At 48.0% G+C, this 20,678-nt stretch overlaps 2 protein-coding genes across 3 annotated transcripts; one reads left to right on the top strand and one right to left on the bottom strand.

The window, feature by feature from the left end:
- The first annotated feature begins 415 nt into the window (after positions 1 to 415).
- SART3 (spliceosome associated factor 3, U4/U6 recycling protein) lies at positions 416 to 15,212 on the top strand. Of its 2 annotated transcripts, XR_015774216.1 has the most exons (20): positions 416 to 592; positions 1,092 to 1,218; positions 1,826 to 1,930; positions 2,923 to 3,107; positions 4,058 to 4,163; positions 4,886 to 5,010; positions 5,385 to 5,540; positions 6,306 to 6,444; positions 6,769 to 6,876; positions 7,338 to 7,415; positions 7,621 to 7,679; positions 8,106 to 8,215; positions 8,437 to 8,549; positions 9,060 to 9,136; positions 9,503 to 9,668; positions 10,399 to 10,841; positions 11,521 to 11,673; positions 12,776 to 12,963; positions 13,830 to 14,171; positions 14,967 to 15,212. XR_015774216.1 is itself a non-coding variant. In XM_005524301.2 (19 exons), the coding sequence occupies exons 1-19, from the start codon at positions 425 to 427 to the stop codon at positions 14,008 to 14,010; spliced, it is 2,787 nt and encodes a 928-aa protein (XP_005524358.2). In that variant the 5' UTR covers positions 416 to 424; the 3' UTR covers positions 14,011 to 14,875. The 2 variants fall into 2 exon arrangements, 1 of the variants encoding a protein (XP_005524358.2); XM_005524301.2 differs by lacking the exon at positions 14,967 to 15,212 and having other exon boundaries at positions 13,830 to 14,875.
- A 153-nt stretch (positions 15,213 to 15,365) lies between these two features.
- FICD (FIC domain protein adenylyltransferase) lies at positions 15,366 to 20,119 on the bottom strand. Its single transcript, XM_014253927.2, has 3 exons — positions 20,074 to 20,119; positions 19,191 to 19,517; positions 15,366 to 17,852 (listed from the first exon to the last, which is right to left on the bottom strand). The coding sequence occupies exons 2-3, from the start codon at positions 19,465 to 19,467 to the stop codon at positions 16,780 to 16,782; spliced, it is 1,350 nt and encodes a 449-aa protein (XP_014109402.1). The 5' UTR covers positions 19,468 to 19,517; positions 20,074 to 20,119; the 3' UTR covers positions 15,366 to 16,779.
- Positions 20,120 to 20,678: the final 559 nt, after the last annotated feature.

The raw sequence follows: 20,678 nt of genomic DNA, 5'->3' as shown, positions 1-20,678 counted from the left end.
CGCCTGTGGGAAGGGCCTCGCGTTGTGATCAGTAAATAAATAAACGATGGAAACGGCCTTTCAATCGCGCCAGGGTTTTTATCGCGACAGCCGGCGCTTGTGCGGCACGCGGCGCCACACTCAATATGGCGGGTGAGCGGCGCCGCGCACGCCCCGGACCCTCTCGGAGGCCCCCTGATGGCCACACAGCGGGGTGCCCGCGCTGCTGCCTGCGCCACGGAACAGAGGACAAAGAGTCGCGCTGCGGCCGCACTGCGCGTAGCGCGGCCCCGGTGCGCGGGCGAACGCGGGGAGGGGCGGGTCGAGGATCCCGGTTCTTCCCGCCCGGTTCGGCTGGCGGTGGGGCGGGGCAGCGGGACGGGCGGCGCGGGGGCAGCCGCGGTGGCCGGCGGAGCGCGGCGGGCGGCGAGCGGAGCTGCATAAGATGGCGGCGGCGGGAGCTGAGGCGGCGGCCGAGGAGGAGAAGCGGCTGCCGGAGGGAGACCCCGAGTCGGGTGGGGACTCGGACGATGAGGGCGACTCGGACTCGTCTGGGGACGGCGAGGATGAGGAGAAGGAGAACGAGGCCGAGATCCAGCGGCTGGAGGAGCAGGTGGGCCCGGCGGGGCAGCGGGTGTGGCGGGAACCGGGGATAATCCGTGTCTGCCCCGGCAGCTCCGTGCTGGGAACTGTCAGAACCTGAATTTCCGTGGTTCTTTTGAGTTTGTTCCAACTCGGGACATTCCGTGGTTTTATGCCGTGAATGTTTGGAGTGTGAGATGGAAATTGACCGGCTTGGGATTTTTTTTTGAGAGGGAAATATGAGGGGAGTCCTAGTAGGCAGTTTGTGTTCATTGAGAAATCTGAGCTGGCTGCCCGCGGTTTTTTATTGCCTTTAAAGAAACTAAAACGCAATTCTCTCTGTGACCGGTGGCAGGACTCGAGGGAACAACTGGAGCTGTGTTAAGGGCTAGGTTAAATCTGAGGAAATTCTGTTGTCTTGGCTCTGTGATGAGAATTGTATGATTTGTTTGGCTTCTTCGCGTCCGTCGCTCGACACGGCTTTCCAAACTGATTTTTTTGTTGGTTTTTTTTTTTGTTTTTGTTTAAAGCTTTCCATCAATGCTTTTGACTACAATTGTCACTTGGATCTGATCAAGCTGCTCCGGCAGGAGGGAGAGCTGGTGAAGCTCCGAAGAGCTCGGCAGAAGATGAGCGAGCTCTTCCCCCTCACTGAAGGTAACGGAGCATCCTCTGCTCTCCACAGGTGAAGCATCACCTGTGCGAGATGCTTCAGTGGTGAAATAAAACATTTTCATCACCCTCAGTCAGGGAATATGATCCAGAGCTCAGCAAAGTCCTGCTAAAAATAACATTTCACTGACAGGCAGCAGAGAAAACTCCATGTTGGTGGAAATTGTGGATGCTTGAAGTGGGGATTTCTTTTTACTCATAACTCAGAGGGAATAGGAATATTGCAGAGGCTGCTCTGCTAGTGTGGGATTTAATTATTGGAAAGGGATGCTGAGGCCGTGGCTGTGGCTGCCCCTGGATTCCTGGAAGTGTCCAAGGCCAGGCTGAATGGGGCTTGGAGCAGTCTAGGTTAGTGGAAGGTGTCCTTTCCCATGGCAGGGGCTGGAATAGGATGATTTTCAAAGTCCTGAGAAATTCCAACTTCTTAGCAGCAATTTTATTTGCTTATCTGAAATTAATTGGGAGTTGTGGAGGTTAAAATTCCTGTCTTTCTCCCTCTCTTTGGGTGTAAATATGTTGCTAAAAACTCACCAAGTGGGCATAACTTATTATTTTTAATATTAATGATGTGTTCTAAATTTTTTTCTTTCAGAAATTTGGCTGGACTGGTTGAAGGATGAGATAAAAATGGCTTCAGAGATTTCTGAGAGAGAAAAGGTTTATGAGCTGTTTGAAAGAGCTGTCAAAGATTATATCTGTAAGTCATTTGAAAATGCTCTAAATTGGTTTTGTTGCATCCAGATTTGACTTTTGTTTTGTTTTGTAGGAAAGTCTCTTCCTTCAGTTATAATGCAGAAATTGGGTCAAAATTTCAAATTCATTTCTAAAATCTGAGGGTGATGGGATGCAAAGGAAGGATGTGGTGTCTGGTCTCTCCATTCCTCAGGAGCTGCTGCAGCTGTATCTTAAAATTTTGGGGATAAATCAGTGAGTGAGTTCTTTGGGAACTGGGGTAAAGAGCTGGAAAAATGAAGCCTGAGGGAGTGGAGGGAATGTGGAGGTAATTCCCCCTCAAATGCTGTGTAGAAAGTGTCACATCAGTGATGTTACCTGGTGTTGGTGATCCCTCAGGATGAGGGAATGGAGGTGAAGAAGTGAGGAATTATCCTCTGGGTCTGCTGGATTGCATTTGGGGTTTGGAAGCACTTCTGGAATCCAGGGCAGTCCCAACCTCAGGGTTCCTGACTGGAATTTGGTGTTGGTGGGAATGGTGCCAGGCAGCCAATGCTGTTCTCCCACCTCCCCTTCACCAGGATTCAGCTGCTTTAGGAATTGCTGATTAGAGAAGTTCAGGAGTCTGGAAAGAGGAAGAGGAACTGCTTTAATCTGAATTATTGCAGAGTGTGACAGCTCTGTGGTCCCAGCTCAGGAAACGGGAATCTGCTGTTCAGGCATCTTGGTGCATCCCTGCTGTGGTTTGTGTGGCAGAGGTGACAGGCAGGGCCAGTCCCTGTCAGCAAAACCACAAGAGTGACACCACTCAGAAGGAAACCGTGGCTGCTGCTGCTGAGCCAACAGCATAAATACAATTCCCAAATATTTTAACTTTTTTGGATTAAAAAAACCCAAAAAATACTATTGCCGCGTGTTTTTCTATGCAGCACACGAGGCGTTTGGGAAGCAGAGCTGTATTTCCTTGTTACTCTTTTTGAAAAGACCAAATCACCTGTTTCTTCTAACCTCGTTTAGGTCCTGAAATTTGGCTGGAATATGCCCAGTATTCCATTGGAGGCATTGGTCAGGAAGGAGGCATCGAGAAGGTCCGGTCCATCTTCGAGCGGGCTCTGACGGCCGTGGGGCTTCATGTGACCAAGGGCACAGCCCTGTGGGAAGCCTACAGGGAATTTGAGAATGCCATCCTGGAAACAGCACAGGTGAGCCCGTTCCCAAAAAAGGTGTGGTGCAGCTCCTGGAGTCACCTGGAGCTGTCTCTTCCCTGTCATGTCTCAGTTGTTTCTTCCCAGCTGTAAAAGCCAGCCCCGTGCTTCAGGAAAACCATTTTGTGGATTTGGCTGGTGAAGTAATGGATTTGTGTTTTGGTAAAATCCTAAAATCAACTCAAATCCAGGAGCAAAGTTTGGCTCTGCTGCTGACTGAGGTGCCAAGAAGAGCTTTAGATTGAAATGTTCCATTATTAAACAATGTTCTGTGGCTGTTTCTGCACTGAGTCAGTCAAGTTTAAATTTCTGGACTGTTCAGCTTTTAACTCATTCATTATTCCACAATTTGTGGATGGGAGTATTTTATCCCTGGAATGTACAGCTTGATATCTGCAAAAGTGACCTTTCCAAGATGGCCAGAATGGGAATACTTCCTTATTTCTGATAATTTGCTACATAAGAGAGGGAAGTTGAAAGATGCCCCTGCTCCTGGTGGCAGTGGGAATTATTTGATCTTTAAAGGTCCTTTTCAGCCCCTAACAAAGGAGGAAAGGGAGGATGTTCTTTCATTCCCAAACACAATTAAGGCTGGAAGTTTCAGATCCTCTCCCCACACCCCAGGGATTTACTGAAACCCTCTTTGGCAGCCCTGGTGGGGTTGTGAAATGACACAGTCACCTTCTGCTTCCTTGTTCTCAGGTGATCATTTCCCTGTGCTTGTGTCAGCTTTCAGTCAGGAATGCTTTTCCCATTCATCCACCTCCCGAGGAGAGCAATTCCCAAGTTTTAGCTTTCCCGGCAGCAGCTGAAATGCAAGCTGGCCCTGTGTGCCCTTCAAGGATCATGTATTCACTTGGATCTCAGCTCATAAACAATTCCCTCTCATGTCCATCAGCTGGAGGGAATAGATTGAATTTCCCTGGTTTGTTTTTTTTTGCTTGCAGCCAGCCCCTGGCAGCATTCCATCCCCGGAGCAGCAGCAGGTGCTGTGCAGTCAGCTCGAGAAGATCCACACGCTCTTCCGGCGCCAGCTGGGGATCCCATTGCTGGGTAAGGGCTGGAATGCTGGGACAGAGGGCCTGGAGCAGCTGGGTGATGCTGCAGACATCAGGATTCTCCTGGCACAGCCACACCAAGTGCAGCTGGAGGTCCTGTGCTCTCTTGGATGAGGCACAGATCCCTTTGGATCAGGAGTGTTCTGAGTTGTTGGAACTTGGGTCGCCTGTATGAGAATTTGAGGATGTTCTAAGTGCAAGTGAGGAGCACAAAGCGTGACTTAAAAATGAGGAGTTCAGCTGTGATTGCTGCATAAAACCCTTGGTAGGGAGTATCTGGCAGCTGGATTGTTGGAATTCTGCCTTCTCTAGTTCCTGCTTTGAGCTCCTTGAATCCCTTTTCTTGCTCCTGGAAGAAAGTTAAGCACAGTTCTTTTGACTTAATTTCCATCTGAAAGGAATTTGGGTTCTCTTTTCTCTGAAGCCTTGGGGAATATTTTGCCACTTTGGTTTTCTAATTCCAAGTGAGAAGCTTTAATACAACTTGCCCCGGGTTTGTTATAGGACATTGTGTGAGATGAAGTGTCTGAATCCTTTAAGAATGCAGCAGTGTGACAGTAAGGACTGAAAGAGGATAAAAATTTAAATATTCATTCTAAATAAATTACAAATACAACATAAATAAAAATAGGAATTTGTCTTTGAACCAAACCTAGGTTGAAATCTGAATTTTTACTTTCATGAGTGCATTAATGATGGGAGTTGATCTTTTAATAGACATGGAAGCTTCCTATGCTGAATATGAGGAGTGGTCAGAAGAGCCCATTCCAGAAACAACAATAAAGAACTACAAAAAAGCTCTACAGCAGCTGGAGAAGTGTAAACCCTACGAGGAGGCACTGGTAATGCTGGCACTTGGACCTTCCTTCAAAACTAAGAGGGAATTGCTTTGGGGTGATTTATTTTTTTTTTCCAAATTTATGATTTTTCTAGTCCCCAGCTGGGGGGTTTTGTCAGCAGTGGGAATATTGACAGTTATATCCTGGGAATACTGGAAATTATGGAGTGTATTTTCCAGCATTGGGTTAAGGGGAATAAACCCAGGGTCTGACTGATTTCAGGCTCATTCAGAGGTGTATGAAAATCAACAGCTGCTGATACAGAGACAAATCTCTTGTGTGAAATCTTGCACAAGAGCTGCTCTGAGGAACAGCTGAACTGTTGGGGTCTTGCTTTGTTGAAGAGTTTGATGTTTGTCTCCCTGGTTGTTTTCCAGCTGGGTGCTGAAACCCCAAAGCTGGCAGAATACCAAGCTTACATTGATTTTGAAATGAAAGCAGGTGACCCAGCTCGGATTCAGTTGATATATGAGAGAGCTTTGGCTGAGAATTGCCTTGTCCCAGACCTCTGGGCACGCTACAACCAGTATTTGGTAAGGAAATTAACTTATGAATGTTTTCAGATTTATTTTCCTGCCTTTACTTTTGTTTGTTTCTTTTTAATCTCAGTTGCTGATCAACAGCCTGTAAGTTCTACCTCTCTGTCCTGTCCTTTAGTCTGTAAACCTTCCAGAAACTAATTTAACTTTTGGTTTCCTCCTGTTTCCAGGGATGTGTTCATTGCTCCTGTGAGCATTTCTCACTTTTCTGTGCTCTAGCTGTGTTTTCTCTGCAGAATTACAGGGGGTGGGCACTGAAGCAAACCCAGATGTTCAGTCCCTGTTTCCAGGGGGGTTTGTTAGTGCAGTTTGAAGCTGATGCAGAGGCAGGACAGAAGGTGGCTGGATTAAGGGATCAGGGTGACTCCCTGCAGGAGCTTATCCAGGCTCAGTTTTTCCATCCTCTCTTTCTCTTCCCAGCTGGACACAGCAGGTGGAACAACACCTCCACAAATCAGGCTGAGTGTGCTCCCTCTTTATATCCTTGACATTCTAGGAACAGCTGGGAATTCACTCAGTGCCTTTATTATATTTATTTCTTCAGCAAAAAACACCTCACTGGCCCGGTAGTGCATTATTCCTCACTGGAAGGTGTTCACTGGATTTTTAGGAATACAGAATTTAAAATGTCCATCTGAGCTTTTTAAACATGAAATGAGAGTACTGGGTTTTAGGTGTTGGCTCTTTATAAGCTGGGGTTTGGTTTGGGTGGTCTCTGTGGCTGACAGGAGCTTCCCTTTTCCTGTGTGATTCTTTCAGGACAGGCAGCTGAAGGTGAAGGAATTGGTTTTATCCGCTCACGACCGCGCTGTCAGGAACTGCCCCTGGACTGTTGGGCTGTGGATTAGGTACCTGCTGGCCATGGAGAGACACAGAGTTGAGCACAGCATCATTTCTGGTGAGGAAAAGAAGCAGCAAATGCAGTTCAGAGCAGCTCTCTGCACAGCCTGGGACAAAAGGGACTTGCAGGATCTGTTCTCGTGGGCAAAGCTGCTTTGGTTGAGCAGCTTCACCCTGAGCAAGCAATGAGCAGCTTGGAATGAACATCCTGAATTCAATTCCTTTTCAATTCCTAAACCCATTGATTGTTTAGGATTTCTTTTCCTGTCTTCCTAGAAAGCAGTGGTGTTTGTGTAGGTATTTCTTTGTGCTATCACTGCAACTTGATAATTTTGACAGTATATGGAAAGTAACTTTTTTTTTCCCCCCATTTTTCTTTCAGAAATGTTTGAAAAAGCTCTGAATGCAGGTTTTATTCAAGCAACAGACTATGTAGAGATTTGGCAGGCCTACCTGGATTACCTGAGGAGAAGGGTGGATTTTACACAAGGTCTGTTTGATAAATAAAGAATAAATATCTAAACTATTTTCTTTGTATTTCTGGGAAATTAGTTTTTTAAAGAAAATTAACAGCATTTTCATCTTTCACAAAAATTATTTTCTGGCCAGTTAATGTCTAAAAAAAAATAGGAATTTGGTTGCTTTGCTATTACAAAAATGCCCTGCCTTATATTTTTGATACCTGTTTTTTTTTATGATTCATGTAGTAAATTTTATTAATAATAAAATCATAAACCTGTTTTTTTTTAATGATTCATGTAGTAAGTTTTACTAATAATAAAATAATAAATTCAAGCAATAATAACAACAACAAGAAGTGATAAATTTCATCTCCCCCTCCTACCCAATAAAATATTTGTGAGTGTTAAGGAGGAAGTTTAATTGGGTGGGAAATGAAAACTGAATTATTATTTTAATAATAATTAAAATATTTCTCTTTTTTCCCCGCAGACTCCAGTAAGGAGCTGGAGGAGCTGCGCTCTGCATTTGCACGAGCTGTGGAGTACTTGAAACAAGAAGTAGAAGAAAGTAAGTGAAATCATCCCCAAGTGTTGTTTTCTCCTCTTCAAAATTATTTTCATAAGACCAGTTCTCCACACAATGTTTGTCTTCAAGAATCTTGAACGTTTCAGGAAGCTGCAGATAAAGATTTCATCTCCATGTGGGACTTGTTTAATAAACATTTTGTTTCCAAGAGCCAAGTGCAACAAACAGTCCTTATTTTTCTTCCTAGGGTTCAGTGAAAGTGGAGATCCATCCTGTACCATCATGCAGAACTGGGCAAGAGTTGAGGTGATGTTTCTCTCTGCTGAACCTGATAAAAATGGGTTTAAAACAATATGTTTTAACATTCCAACCATGGAATGCAGTCCTTTCCCTAGCCATTTCCCTTCTTCCCCTGCTCCCCTTTCTTAACACAAAACAAGTCTGAGAAGTTATTAGGTACATTCATCAACAACAAATTCAAAAACAACTCTCTAATTTCTTTTATAATGACCAAAATCAAATGGATGTGGGAACCAGAACAAAGACTAATGGGAGAGGGGGGCAAGGAAGGATTATTCAATAGTAGAATTGTGTCAGGTGTTTATTTTGATCACCATAAGGCTCAGATGTATCTCCCTGGGTCTGTCTGCAGTATCTGTGGGGTTGTTTTCGTTTGGGGTTAATGATGTTGAACAAATGATCCTGAAGGATATTGTGGATGCTCCGTTGCAGGCCCGCTTGTGTAACAACATGCAGAAAGCCAGAGAGCTCTGGGACAACATCATGACTAAAGGAAATGCCAAATACGCCAACATGTGGCTGGAATATTACAACCTGGAGAGGTAGGAGCTTGGTTAATTCACTTTTTAGTTTCCTCATCTGTGGTTGAAAACAGTTTAAAGCGAGTGTGTTTCGTTTGGGTTTACAAAACACCTTTGAGGTTCTTGGGGCGGCTCTGCTGTGGCTTCCAGAAGCGTTGCAGCAGCTGGGGAAGGAGGGGGAGTGTTTGCAGGGCTGGAATTGTGTGTGGTTTGTCCCCTGAGTGTCCTGTCCCCTCCTGCAGGGCCCACGGGGACACCCAGCACTGCAGGAAGGCCCTGCACCGAGCGGTGCAGTGCACCAGCGACTACCCCGAGCACGTCTGCGAGGTGCTGCTCACCCTCGAGAGGATAGAAGGTACCTGGGCACTGGCAGGGGGTGACTAAAGTGACAAAAGGTCACTGAGCGACAGGCAGGAGGTAATTAATTAACAGAAGGTAACTAAATGACTGGCAGAAGGTAATTAATTAATGCACCTCTTAGCCTGGTTAGGCAGAGGTGCCACGCAGGCTTTTGATCCCATGTTTTGTGCTCCACTGAAGTCTCACTTCCTTTTCACTGCTGTCAAATCCACAGACAGCTCTTTTCTTCCTTGCTTCTCTGAAATCACTGGATTTTTTCATGCCTTTTTGGAGTCTTGCATTATTAATGAGAGGTTTCTGCTCTGCTTGGTTCTTGGTTGTTTTTTTTGTTTTTTTTTTTTACCTTGCAGGCCAGTTGTTATAATTAGAATTTTCACCTGTAATGTTTAATATGAACAGCAAGTGCCATGAACTCAGTGACTCTTATTTTTCCAGAATTATATCTTTGAATTACAAGAAAGCTAAATAAAAGGTTTTTAAAAATTAAAATAATTTTATCTTTTAGGAACACTGGAAGACTGGGATGCAGCTGTTCAGAAAACTGAGAACAGATTGGCTCGAGTGAATGAACAAAGAGCGAAGGTCAGAACTTTTTGTGAGCTACCAAAGCTTTTTATACACCTAAATTAAATCCATGCTTCTCTGAATAGTCACATTTTTAATTTGGCTTCCCCCCAGATAAACCTGAAATGCCTTCAAGCACTGGAACTATTGATTTTTACTTTAAAACTATGATTAACAACCTCTTGCTGCTTTTTATCTTTCTCTTTTTGCCCCTTGGATGGCCACAAGAGTGATGTGCCCTCCAGGAAAGCTGTGAGAGCAAAGAATTGGGAATGTGCTTTAAATGATGTCCTCGTTAGTGCTGGGCTTAGGAAAAAAAACCTCTGGAAAATGCTCTGCAATCTGCAGCCAGTGGAGAAAAAAAGAAATAAATCTCTGTTTTAGGCTGCTGAGAAAGAAGCTGCTCTGGCAAAGCAGGAGGAGGAGAGAGCTGAGCAGAGGAAGCAGGCGAGGGCAGAGAAGAAAGCTTCCAAAAAAGCCAAAAAACCCAGGACTGGAGACAAGCGCAAAGCAGACGAGGATGATGAGGGGGAATGGGGACAAGAAGAAGGTAAAAATAAAGTTAAATTCAAACTGCAGAGCTTTGGCAATGGGGTTACTGGTTGTCTTGTGGTGGAAGGAGCTGAGGAATTGCCAGCACTGGTGTCTTTCCAGGACTGCTTTCTCCTGAGAAGTCTTCAGTGTGGGAGTGAAAGGCAAAAAAAAAAAAAAAAAAAAAAATTGGTTTTATACCAACAGAAAAACAGGTTTATAAGAACTTCCAGAGTTTTCTTATTTTGGAGGGATGTTGTGATTTTTATTTCTTTTTTTCTTGCTTAGTTTTCCTTTAAAGTAATTTTTCTGACTCATCCTGTGATGCTGAGCCTTGTGTCTAAATTGGGTTATTCAGAATTGTAGCAGCTTCTTGGAGGTGGAAACAGAAGACTTTAATAGGTTGTTGCCCCTGGGAGTTTTGTGAGCTTTTAGATTTTTTTTTTTAAAAAAAAAAGAACCATTAGACAAAGAAAAGAAGATGAATCAGCAACTGTCAGTTGTGACTGGCTGTAAAAAAAGGAACAAATATTCCAGTTGCTTTCTTCTAAAGCTGTCTTGGTGGGATAATCTGTTGTTATTTGTTCTTCAAAACCCGAGGGAGGTTTTTATTCGGTGTCTTTACGACCTGTCATTGTATTTGTGCTTCCATGTACCATTTCCAAGCTCCACGGTGGGGATGGAGGAGTTCCAGTGGGGAAGGAAATGGGGTAAGTTTTTCTAACAAGGCTTTCAATTCAATCAATCAGAGCTGCCCAGCAAGAGGCACAGGGGAGAGGGTGATGGAGTGCTCCCTGAAGAGGACATGGAAGTGGAGACCGGGCTCTTTGGGAGGAGTGAAAAGCCAGATGGCCCCGCAGTCCCGAAGGAAAAGGCATCCACCAGCCGCAAGGACATCCCCAAAGTTTTCCACGACAGCAGCAAGGATAAAGTCACTGTATTTGTCAGCAACCTCTCCTACACCATGGCAGAGCCCGAAGCCAAGCTGAGGGAGCTCTTTGGGAGCTGTGGGGAGGTCGTGGAGATCCGAGCAGTGTTCAACAACAAGGGCACCTTTCGGGGCTACTGCTACGTGCAGTTCAGGGAGGAGGAGGCTGCCCGGCAGGCCCTGGCCTTGGATCGCACGGCTGTGGAGGGCAGGCCCATGTTTGTGTCTCCTTGTGTTGACAAGAACAAGAATCCTGATTTTAAGGTAAAGTTTTGTTGGTTCCTGTTGGACAGTGGATCTGGGGAAGGGAGTTGGTGGAATCTGTTGTGTCCAGGGTGCTCAAATCAAATCAATTTTTGTTGTGCTTCTTTAAACTCTTTTTTTTGGGACTTTCTGCATCTTCTGTTACTTTGCCAGACACCGGGATTGACATAATTTACTCAAGATTTGCAGAAATCTGCTGATCTGAGCAGTTTAATGGTGGGACCTTCCCAGATTCAACCTCTGAAGAGCTTTCTTGGTCAGCATTTGTTCCCCTGGCTGGGGATGCTCTGTACCAGAGCCCAGTTGTGTAATCAGGAGATTTCTGCATTCTGGAGTTCCTGCACAGAAAAATTCAATGTTCCCATAGTGACAGCTGAGCAAGAAAGACAATATTATAAATACATTATTATAGGAATTGGGCTCTAATCCTTCTGGATCCCTTCCAGCTCAGGATATTCTCTGATTCTCAGTGTCTGCCCTCATTTAGGGAAGGGGTTTAGCAGCATTTAGTTGCAAGTCCTTGCTGTTTATATGCAAATATCTTCCAAAATACTACTCATGGCTTTGAGGCAGTTTTGGATCCCACAAACAGGAATTACTTCTGGGGTGTGGGATTGAAATCCTTGGAATTTCTGGCTGGTTTGTGAACCAACATCCTTTATTTTTTTTTCCCCTCCAGGTGTTCAGGTACAGCACTACCCTGGAAAAACATAAACTCTTTATATCTGGTTTGCCATTTTCCTGCACTAAGGAAGAGCTGGAGGAGGTGTGTAAAGCCCATGGGAATGTGAAGGACATTCGACTGGTCACCAACAGAGCTGGAAAACCCAAGGTAGGCAACCTTAATGCACTCCTGGTTTTAAGGAATCCTTCAAAAAGGAGCTTGTCATGGAATCTGGAGACAAAAAAAGTTGGGTTTATCAAGTTGCCAGTGTGGTTTTGTATTAATACTTGTGGAAGAGCTTGGGTTTATACAGCCCCAGTGTGCCTTTGTGCAGAAAACCAAAAGGAATTTTTCCAAAATCCTTTTTAAATTGCACAAGAAGAATGGGATGGAGGGGGAAATGTCTACAGTGGTTTCAGTATAGTAAAAACAGGCAAGTCTGTAAAGGATTGATTTTTAAGTAACTGGTTAAATGGGGTTTACCTGGTGCAAAGAATTCCCATCCTCCTTTCCTCGATTTCCTGAGGCTTTTCTTCCTAGCATCTGCTGCAGGAAGGGATTTACCAGTGAGAAATGAGCCCCCTCTCTGACAGGGCTCATTATTTCCATCCCACCATAAATGACTCCTTGTTAAATAAGGGATTCTGAACCAGTTTGTGCTCTGCCAAAGCTCTGTCTGACAGCCAGGCTGTGTCTGTGTGGTGGGTCCTGTCCACAGGGACATCCTGGGAATGGTGGATGTGGATTTAAATTGAATTTTCTGGCCCTTTGCACCACCTCAGGTGCAGTTCCTGTTGTGTGCACACTTTGTAATGAGTGCTTTTAGGAACCCCAGGTCTTGTTCTGAGCGTACTTTGAGCTGGGATTGTGTGTAAACCACAAATTTACACACAAAATGTATTTTGGGTAAGTTATGCCTCTCCTGTGAGACTGGATAATCCAGAAAATGCAGCTGAAGGCTTTGGATGTTATTTAAAAGAGTAACAGCAGGGAGAGGTGATGCCCTTCTCTGCAAGCCTGCCATGGCCTTCATTAAATTTGCTTCAATAACATTTTCTGGGGTGGTTCTTTCATTTTTTAATACTTTTTCCACACACGAGGGCATCCACCAGGAGTGAGAGACAAGAAACACAAGTTGTAAGGAGAATGCTGATTGGGAGTGATGAACATTGGGACTGAGCCATGTTGAGTTCCCTGCATTTATCAATTCCTCATCAGCTGTTACAGAAGCACTAAAACCTAATATCAGCTCTTTCTTTTCTTAATTCAGGGCCTGGCTTATGTGGAATATGAGAATGAAGCCCAGGCCTCGCAGGCTGTGCTGAAGATGGACGGGCTGACAGTGAAGGACCACGTCATCAAGGTGATGATCAGCAACCCCCCGCTCCGGAAGCTCCCGGAGCGGCCCGAGCCGGGCAGGGCCTCCCTGTCCCTGGAACCACGGCAGAGTTATGGAGCGTGAGTGAGGGAGGGGTTGAGGGAGGGGTGCCTGGCACTGCCTGGAAAGGAAATGCTGCGTTTCTTGATATGTTAAAGTTTAGGAATCTTAGCTGGAATATGGGGGCTTAGAAAAAGGAGGGAGAGGGATTTTTTTTTATATGGGCAAGGGGGGGTGGCTTCCCACTGCCAGAGGGCAGGGATAGGTGGGATATTGGGAAGGAATCATTCCCTCTGAGGGTGTGAGGCCCTGGCACAGGGTGCCCAGAGAAGCTGTGGCTACCCCTGGATCTCTGGAAGTGTCCAAGGCCAGGTTGGACAAGGCTTTGGAGCAACCTGGGACTGTGGAAGGTGTCCCTGCCTGTGGCAGGGGGTGGAACTGGGTCACCTTCAAGGCTTCTTCCAACCCAAATCACTGTAAGATTCTGTGAATCTGAAAGAACATTTAAAAGGTGCTGGACCATAAAAAAATGGGTTGTTGGATTGATGAGGAAAAGCAGATTTTTCCTGTTTATCAACAGAAACAGCTCTTTAGTGACAAGAGGATCAGGCATTGGCCATCCCCTCGGATCTGATGTTGGCACTGATCTCTGATAACCTCCACATCCTCTCCCTCTGGAGGAGCAGCCATTATTCCTAGTGAGCATTAAGGCTGCTCCTTCATCTTTTATTATTCCTGCATTGGATGAACAAAACTTCAGTCCTGGGGACTGTGGGGCAGCTGTCTGCCAGAACTCAGGGGTGCTTCAAAGACATCACGGAAAGCTTTATCCCTGAAACAAATGACAGGAATAATATTGAAATGTGCATTCCTCCTAGCAAACAAGTCTTTGCTGCTCCCCCAAGCTAAAAGAGTGTGTTTTAATGGGAATTTTTTCCCCTTCCAGGCGAGGGAAGGGAAGGACACAGCTGTCCATGATGCCCCGGGCGCTGCATCGTCAGAGCAACCCCGTGGCCAAGGCTGAGAATGGGATGGTCCAGAACTCACCAGCAGCATCCTCTGACCCCCCTGCAGAGCCTAAAAAGATGTCCAATGCTGATTTTGCCAAGATGCTCCTGAAAAAGTGATCAGGGAGCGTGCACTCAGCGGGTCTGGTCCAATGTGAAATGCCTTTCTGGAAGCCATGTTGTGTCCTTAAGCTTTGCAAGGAGAGAACGCCCGTCCCAATCCCGTGTAAATACTGGACTGCTGCATTCCTCGGGATCAGTGGAGGATGGCACAAATCCAGGTGGTGGGTTTTTTTTGTTTTGTTTTGTTTTTTCCTCTAAGAGCAAAGAGTTACACTTTTGTTCTAGTGAAATGGCGTTAATGTGATCCCTCATATTGAGGGTAACGAGGGGGGGGAAACACTTCCTGCACAGCTCGGATGCCTCACGGAGTTTTTGGAGTACTTTCCAACGATTTTCTCTTTCATTAACGAATGAGATGCCATGGGAGGACCTCAGCAAGCTCCACTGGTCAGCTCAGATTGGGATTGCAGACATTCTCTCTGCCAACAGCCCCATTCTCCACCCAAACCCACGCACGCAGGGACTGTCATCTTCCATGCAGAACCCAACAGCAGATGCTCCAACTTCACCACAATGGCCTCTTTTAGTATTGGGAGAGTTTCTATACATATGTGTGTATATGTAGATACACAGATACACATATATATGTATCCAGTTCCTGTTCTGTTCCAGTTGACCTGTTTTTTATAGGGTGTATTTGTAAAGGACATTGAGATGATTCTTTCTAAGTGTCAGGAGCTGATCCTTAGGTGGTAATTTTTGTTTCCCATGAAGCTGGATGTGCTGTTGCTGAGGACCAGGTTTTTGGTTGTTTTTCCTAGCTAGCTCATGTCTTTTTGCAGGTGGTTTCTGTATGGTTTTGTACAACTGTGAAGTGCAAGCTGACGTTTCTCGGTTTATTAAACTCAAGTTCTCAAACGTTTTCTATAAATACTGTTGCTTTTGTTTAAATGTGGGTGTTGGAACTGCACTTCTCTGGCAGCTGGGTGTTAGTGTTGTACCTCACCTCTCAGGTGTGCTCAGTGTCCCTCAGGCCGAAAAGCAGCCTCATTCCATCTGCTCTGAATATCCTGAAATCACTTCAGTCATCACCTCAGACTTTCCAACAGCGCTGTGATCTCAGATAGAAACATTCCTGCTTGTCAAGTACCCTGGAAGTCACCAGCCAGAGGGGGTGGATGTGACGGGGGGGACCCCAGTGCTGAGTTCACTTGGACCACACGAACACTGCTGCAAATAAACACTATTTTCTGTGCTGAGTTCACTTGGCTTTACTTTGAAATGACGACTCTGCTCCTGCTGCCACGTGGCTGAGGGAACCAGGATCTCTCCCATGGCCTCTCCTCCTCCACAACCACTTAGTTCACTGCAGCCAAGTGTGCTCTGAGAACAGCCTCTTCCGAAACCAAGACTTTCATATTAAAATAGTTTATTAATCTGTTACTAAAATAACATTTATTTTTTCCCCCACCCCACAGAGCTCTAAAGTGCATTATTTATGCTCAGGTTGCACTACAAAAATAACATGCTTTGTAAGGACAGGACAGCTTTCCTCCTGTATTGTCTGCTTTCCCTGGCAGCAGAGAACTCACAGTCTCATCCTGGTTTCTGCTTCTCTAAAACATGTCCTAAACTCCCTGTCAGGTAAGAGTGAGTTAAAAGGGAAGAAAACTTAAGCCTGGGACAGAGCCTGTCAGCTTTTGTCAAAGGGTTAAATGCTCTGAACTGGGATTTTAAATGGAAGTTTCGTGAGCTTGGAGGTGGTGGGATCAATGATGCTGTTACACACCTGGCAGGTTTGGGGGGTAGGGAGATCTGTGGGTACTTTTACCTTAAAAACCTTAAAAGGGGAAAAGTGATTCTTTGAACTGCTCAGCAGCTCCAGGCACTGCACTTGCCCCTGCAGCACACAGAGGCCTCGAGTGATTCTTGACACGTTTATCAGTGACATGACCAATGATGAATTGTGAAAGTTCCCTTACCTAGACTTTAGAAACTGAAGATTTTGGCAAACTTCCTGTACAAATTCTTCCCAAATTGGCACAGCTGGTGTCTCCTGGCTCTGCCTGATGACCTTTTCTACCCACAGTTCTGAGGACAAGCTCCTTCCATTGAAATGTCTAAGGACAGTTGTGCTTTCCTAGGGCTCCTGTTGGCTGAGGTGTTTCCTGAGTCCTTCTCCTTCAAGTAAGTCAGTTTTGCTCCTCTCGATCCACTCCTATCACCTGTAATCCCAAACACTTCCCACTCGTACAAAACTCACCCCAGGAAAGGCAGCTGAAAGTAAACATGCAAAGTGCCACAGACACAGAAATGGGAGGGGGAGAGATGCCTTTGGGCTGGAGTTCAGCCTCCTTCCTGCTCAGTACCTGTGTGACTGACACCACAGTGTCTGATGGACACAGCTGGGAGAGTGCTGTTCCTACGGGAATGCGTTTTGGAGCTACGGGGAAGAGGCAACACAAAACCAACTCAGTTTAGACTTTGCTGAGATCAGACAGTAGAGTTGACTGCCTTGGGTGAAGGGCTGTGATTGAAGCAGCTCCTCAAAGCTTAATTTGAAGGAGCAATTCAATTTTAGTTCATCTTTTTCGAGCCCTCTGACATCTCTCCCCACCTCCTTCCAGTGCACAGCCTCCATCCCCAGTTCCTTTTGGCATCACGTATATAAATAAATTATATTAATTTAATCAAATGTAAGACACTTTAAATAAAGGAAACGCTCAAGCGACACCTCCTGTCCAGTCATTTCCCAGCAGGAACACTGAGCAGCTTGGAATTCTGCTTTCCCACGGCTTCACCAGCTCCTGAGATTGCCCCAAACCCTCAAGTCTTGACGGGGATGGTTTGTTTGCAGCCGGCAGCACCTCCCGCCTCGGGCAGGCCCACGGAGTACTCGGTGGTGGCGATGAGCAGCATGTCCAGCGTGGTCTCGGTGCACTTGGCGATGAAGCGGATGAAGGGCCGCACGTCGCCCTCGTTGGCCACCTCCAGCACGTGGTAGTACTCTGCCCGCTGCTCCTTGCGGATGGTGATGGGCGGGTACCCCGCCTGCATCAGGATCAGGTTCATCAGCAGCCGCGAGGTGCGGCCGTTGCCGTCCACGAAGGGGTGGATGTAAACCAGCTTGTAGTGCGCCAGCGCCGCGAACTCCACGGGGTGCAGGCTCATGGCGTCCTCCGAGTTCATCCACTGCACGAACTCCTCCATCTGCTTCTCCACGTCCTGCGGGTGGGGCGGGATGTGGTGGCCCACGAAGACCTGCGTGGCGCGGAACCGCCCGGCCTCCACGGGGTCGGCGTAGCCCAGCACGCGCCGGTGGATGTCCAGGATGTCCCTGCTGGTGACGGAGCCGATGCGCGACACCAGCGTGGTGTTGACGAACTTGAGGGCCGCGTGCATCCCGATCACCTCGTTCTGCTCCGCCAGGCTCTTCCCGGGAACGGCGTACCTGGTCTCGATGATGTGCCGGATCTCGGAGAGCGTCAGCGTGTTCCCCTCGATGGCCACCGTGTGGTAGATGTGGTGGTAGTAGGATTCCTCCATCACCCGGCGCAGGGCGGAATTCCCTTTGGGAATGGCCATCACCTTCTTGACCTTGCTGTCGATGATGCTGAAGTACCTCTGGTCGATCTCCTCCACCAAGGGCAGCGTCCGGCCCCGGTTGCTCAGAGCCTTCTCGTTGTGGGGGGAGATGGTCAGAGCTTTGGAGTACAGGTAGTCAGCCTGGAGGATGTCTTTTTCCTCCTCAGAAAAGATCCCAAACTCGTTCAGCGCATCCACGTAATCCGGGTCCATTTTGAGGGCGTACAGGAAGAGTTTGTGGGCCTTCTCCCGCTTCCCTTGGCGCTTCATCTCCAGGGCTTGATTCAGAGCTGCTCTGGCTTCCAACTTCACCTCTGGAATGAAACAATAACAGATAAAGGGCGGTGAGTTTTACTGGAAACCTCTGGAAATCTGGATTCCATGATGCTTGTGCCTCCCTTCCAACTCAGGATATTCTATGGCTGCCACTGGTCACTGATAGAAAAATTAAACAAAACCAGTCTTGAGGAACTGGAACAGAATTTGCGTTCCAGCTTTTTCCAGGTTACAATCCCAGAGGTTTATGCCACGTTTCCAGGCTGAGTATGAGGCAGCAGAGCCATTCCTGGCAGGAAGTGTGGGCAGGCAGGACCTGTGGGCAGCAGGCTCAAGGTGGCCACAGGTAACCAAACTGCTTCATGTGGGAGGAAACTGTTTTAAACACGTTCTCTTGGCATTCTTTTAGGTGAAATTGTAATGTTAACATTATTATGTTGGCTGCCAACAGCACTTCTGTTTTTCCACTGGACTATCCAACATTTTCCCAGCAGTAAGAGCTTTAATGCAAACAAAGATACAGTGCTGGAATCATAATAATTCCTTTAAGTGTTTTCCAAATTTATGTCCTGGCTGATACAGGCCACGGCCACAGCCTGACATAGCCTGAAAGGCTGTTCTGTGCCAGCCAGGATTTTGGGATTAACGCTGTGTTGCCCAGATTTCTGTGCATTAAACCACCTCTCTGTGTTCCAGTTACCTCCACAGAAGTTACTAGTACTGAAAACACGAGGAAAAACTTCGGAGAGACGGAGCAATGCCAGCACAGGGCCCTGGAATGCAGTCAAGGAGCTGGTGAGGACCTGCCTAACCTCGGGGGCATTTGCAGCCATTGTTAATTGCAATTAATTGCAGTTGGCTGCCATCAGGGTACAGAGTCACTGTCATCAGGGGTACAGGACATGGTCAGGAAAAGGCGGTGAAGATCTCTGGTTGGGTGCTGGGGTTGGAAGAGCTCTCTGGAAATCACCCACTCCAATCCCCTGCCAAGGCAGGGTCACCTGGAGCAGGAAGGCGTCCAGGTGGGTTTGGAATGTCTCCCTGGGCAGCTGTCCCAGTGCCCTGCCACCCTCATGGAAAGAAGTTCCTCCTTATGTTGAGGTGGATCTTGTGTTTTAGTTTATTGCTCCTTGTCACTGGGCACCACTGACCAGAGCCTGGCACCATCCTCTGACGCCCCTTGGAGATGTTTGTATGGATTGATGAGATTCCCTCTCAGCCTTCTCTTCTCCAGACTGACCAGGCCCAGCTCCCGCAGCCTCTGCCCATCACAGAGATGCTCCAGACCCCAAATCATCTCTGTGGCCTCTGCTGGACCCTCCCCAGCAGCTCCTTGACCCGAGGAACTCATCTGTGCCCACCCAGGACCCTCTCACCTGGGGAGGCTTTTCCCTTCAGCACCAGCAGCTCCAGCCCCTTGGAGGTGACGCTCAGCTCCGTGCTCTGTCCTGTGAGCCTGCTGATTCCCGAGGAGCCCAGCTTGCTCTTGAGGAAGGACAGGCCCTTGAGCACAGCGTGGCACTGGTTGTCCAGCGGCAGCAGCAGCATCACCAGGGAGCTCAGGAGCAGCACGAGCACGGCTGCCCACCGGACACGGAGCCACAGGGACACCCACTGGAGCTCGGGATCGGTCGCCATCGCCACCAGATTCATCCTGCTTCCAGCACGGACACCTGGAGCATCTCCTGTGCCACTGCACCCACCTGGGAACGCACAGCTTTAGCCAGAGCTCCGTGTCGTGGGTAGGAGTGGGTTTGGGTGAACGTGCTCTGGGTTTGTCACGGCTATTGGGGGTTGTGCCGGGCATTCCCTTCCCTGCCACCTCCGAGCACCGGCTGGGATCTGCTGTGCGCTCCTGTGGCAGCAGCAGCAGCAGGAGGAGCCATGGATGCCCAGGAGCAGCGTGGGCACCAGGCTCTGCCCGGCTCCGGGGGATCACGGAGCTTCCCGTCTCCTCGCCACCCTCCTCCAGGCTTGTGAACCTCCCAGAGGTTCCTGCCCCGCTCTGGAATCCCTCCCCATCCTCCGCTTCTCCTTCAGCCACCGCTCCCTCCCCAGGGCTCCTACCTCGAGCCTGAATCCCGGCCGGAACCGCCCCCAGCACCCCGGGTCCCCCCGGTTCCTCTCTGCAAGTTGCGCCCCAGATCCCCTCTGCCCCAAGACTCTCCGGTTTTGGCCCGGTGCCCGGCCGGGGCTCCCCGCGTCCCCCTGCCCTGTTCCCCCGCTGCTGTCTCGGGGTCCCCCCGGCTCCCCCCTCACCTTTGCCGCCTCCCAGAGCTGCCCGCTGCCGGCTCCCGCAGCCCCGCCCCCGGGCCCGCCACCGCGCGCTGCCATTGGCTGAGCCGCTCCCCAGCTCCTCTCCCATTGGCTGTCGCAGCGGACGCGTCTCTCGCGCTCCTCCCCTCCCCTTCCTGCACTCGCTTCCGCCCCGGGCGCGGGAGAGGCTCGTGGAGGATGAGCACTGGCGAGCGCGCACGTCAATCATGCGGCGAGCAGCCAATAAAAACGGAGGTCGGGGAGTGGGCGGGCACAGTTGCCATATATGGGCATGGCGTTCTGTTGCTAGGCGATGGGAGCGGAGGCCTTCACAGAGGGTGTAATTCCATTGCATTTAATTTATGGCTATTTCCATGGAAAATCACCTCCTTCTGTTGATACAGAGTTCCCGTCGCCTATCCGTGGTCCTTCTGGAAAAACACTCTTTATTTTTGGCCTTGGTGTTCCACACCTGTGCCTCTCTCCTCCGCTGGAGGCCAGGAATAGGGAGAGATTGGAAAAAAGTTGAGGGAAAGAGAATGTTTTAAGGAATTGCAGGTAAAGCCCTCAGAATCAGTACCTAGCAAGGTGAGAAGGTGATTTTTTAC

The sequence above is a fragment of the Pseudopodoces humilis genome, chromosome 20, assembly GCF_049639895.1.
Source record: "Pseudopodoces humilis isolate 2021_Gansu_Grassland_sample_001 chromosome 20, ASM4963989v1, whole genome shotgun sequence".
In the NCBI taxonomy this organism is placed as follows: domain Eukaryota; kingdom Metazoa; phylum Chordata; class Aves; order Passeriformes; family Paridae; genus Pseudopodoces; species Pseudopodoces humilis.
Note: the sequence above shows the minus strand (reverse complement) of the source record. Positions and strands in the feature narration are given on the sequence as shown.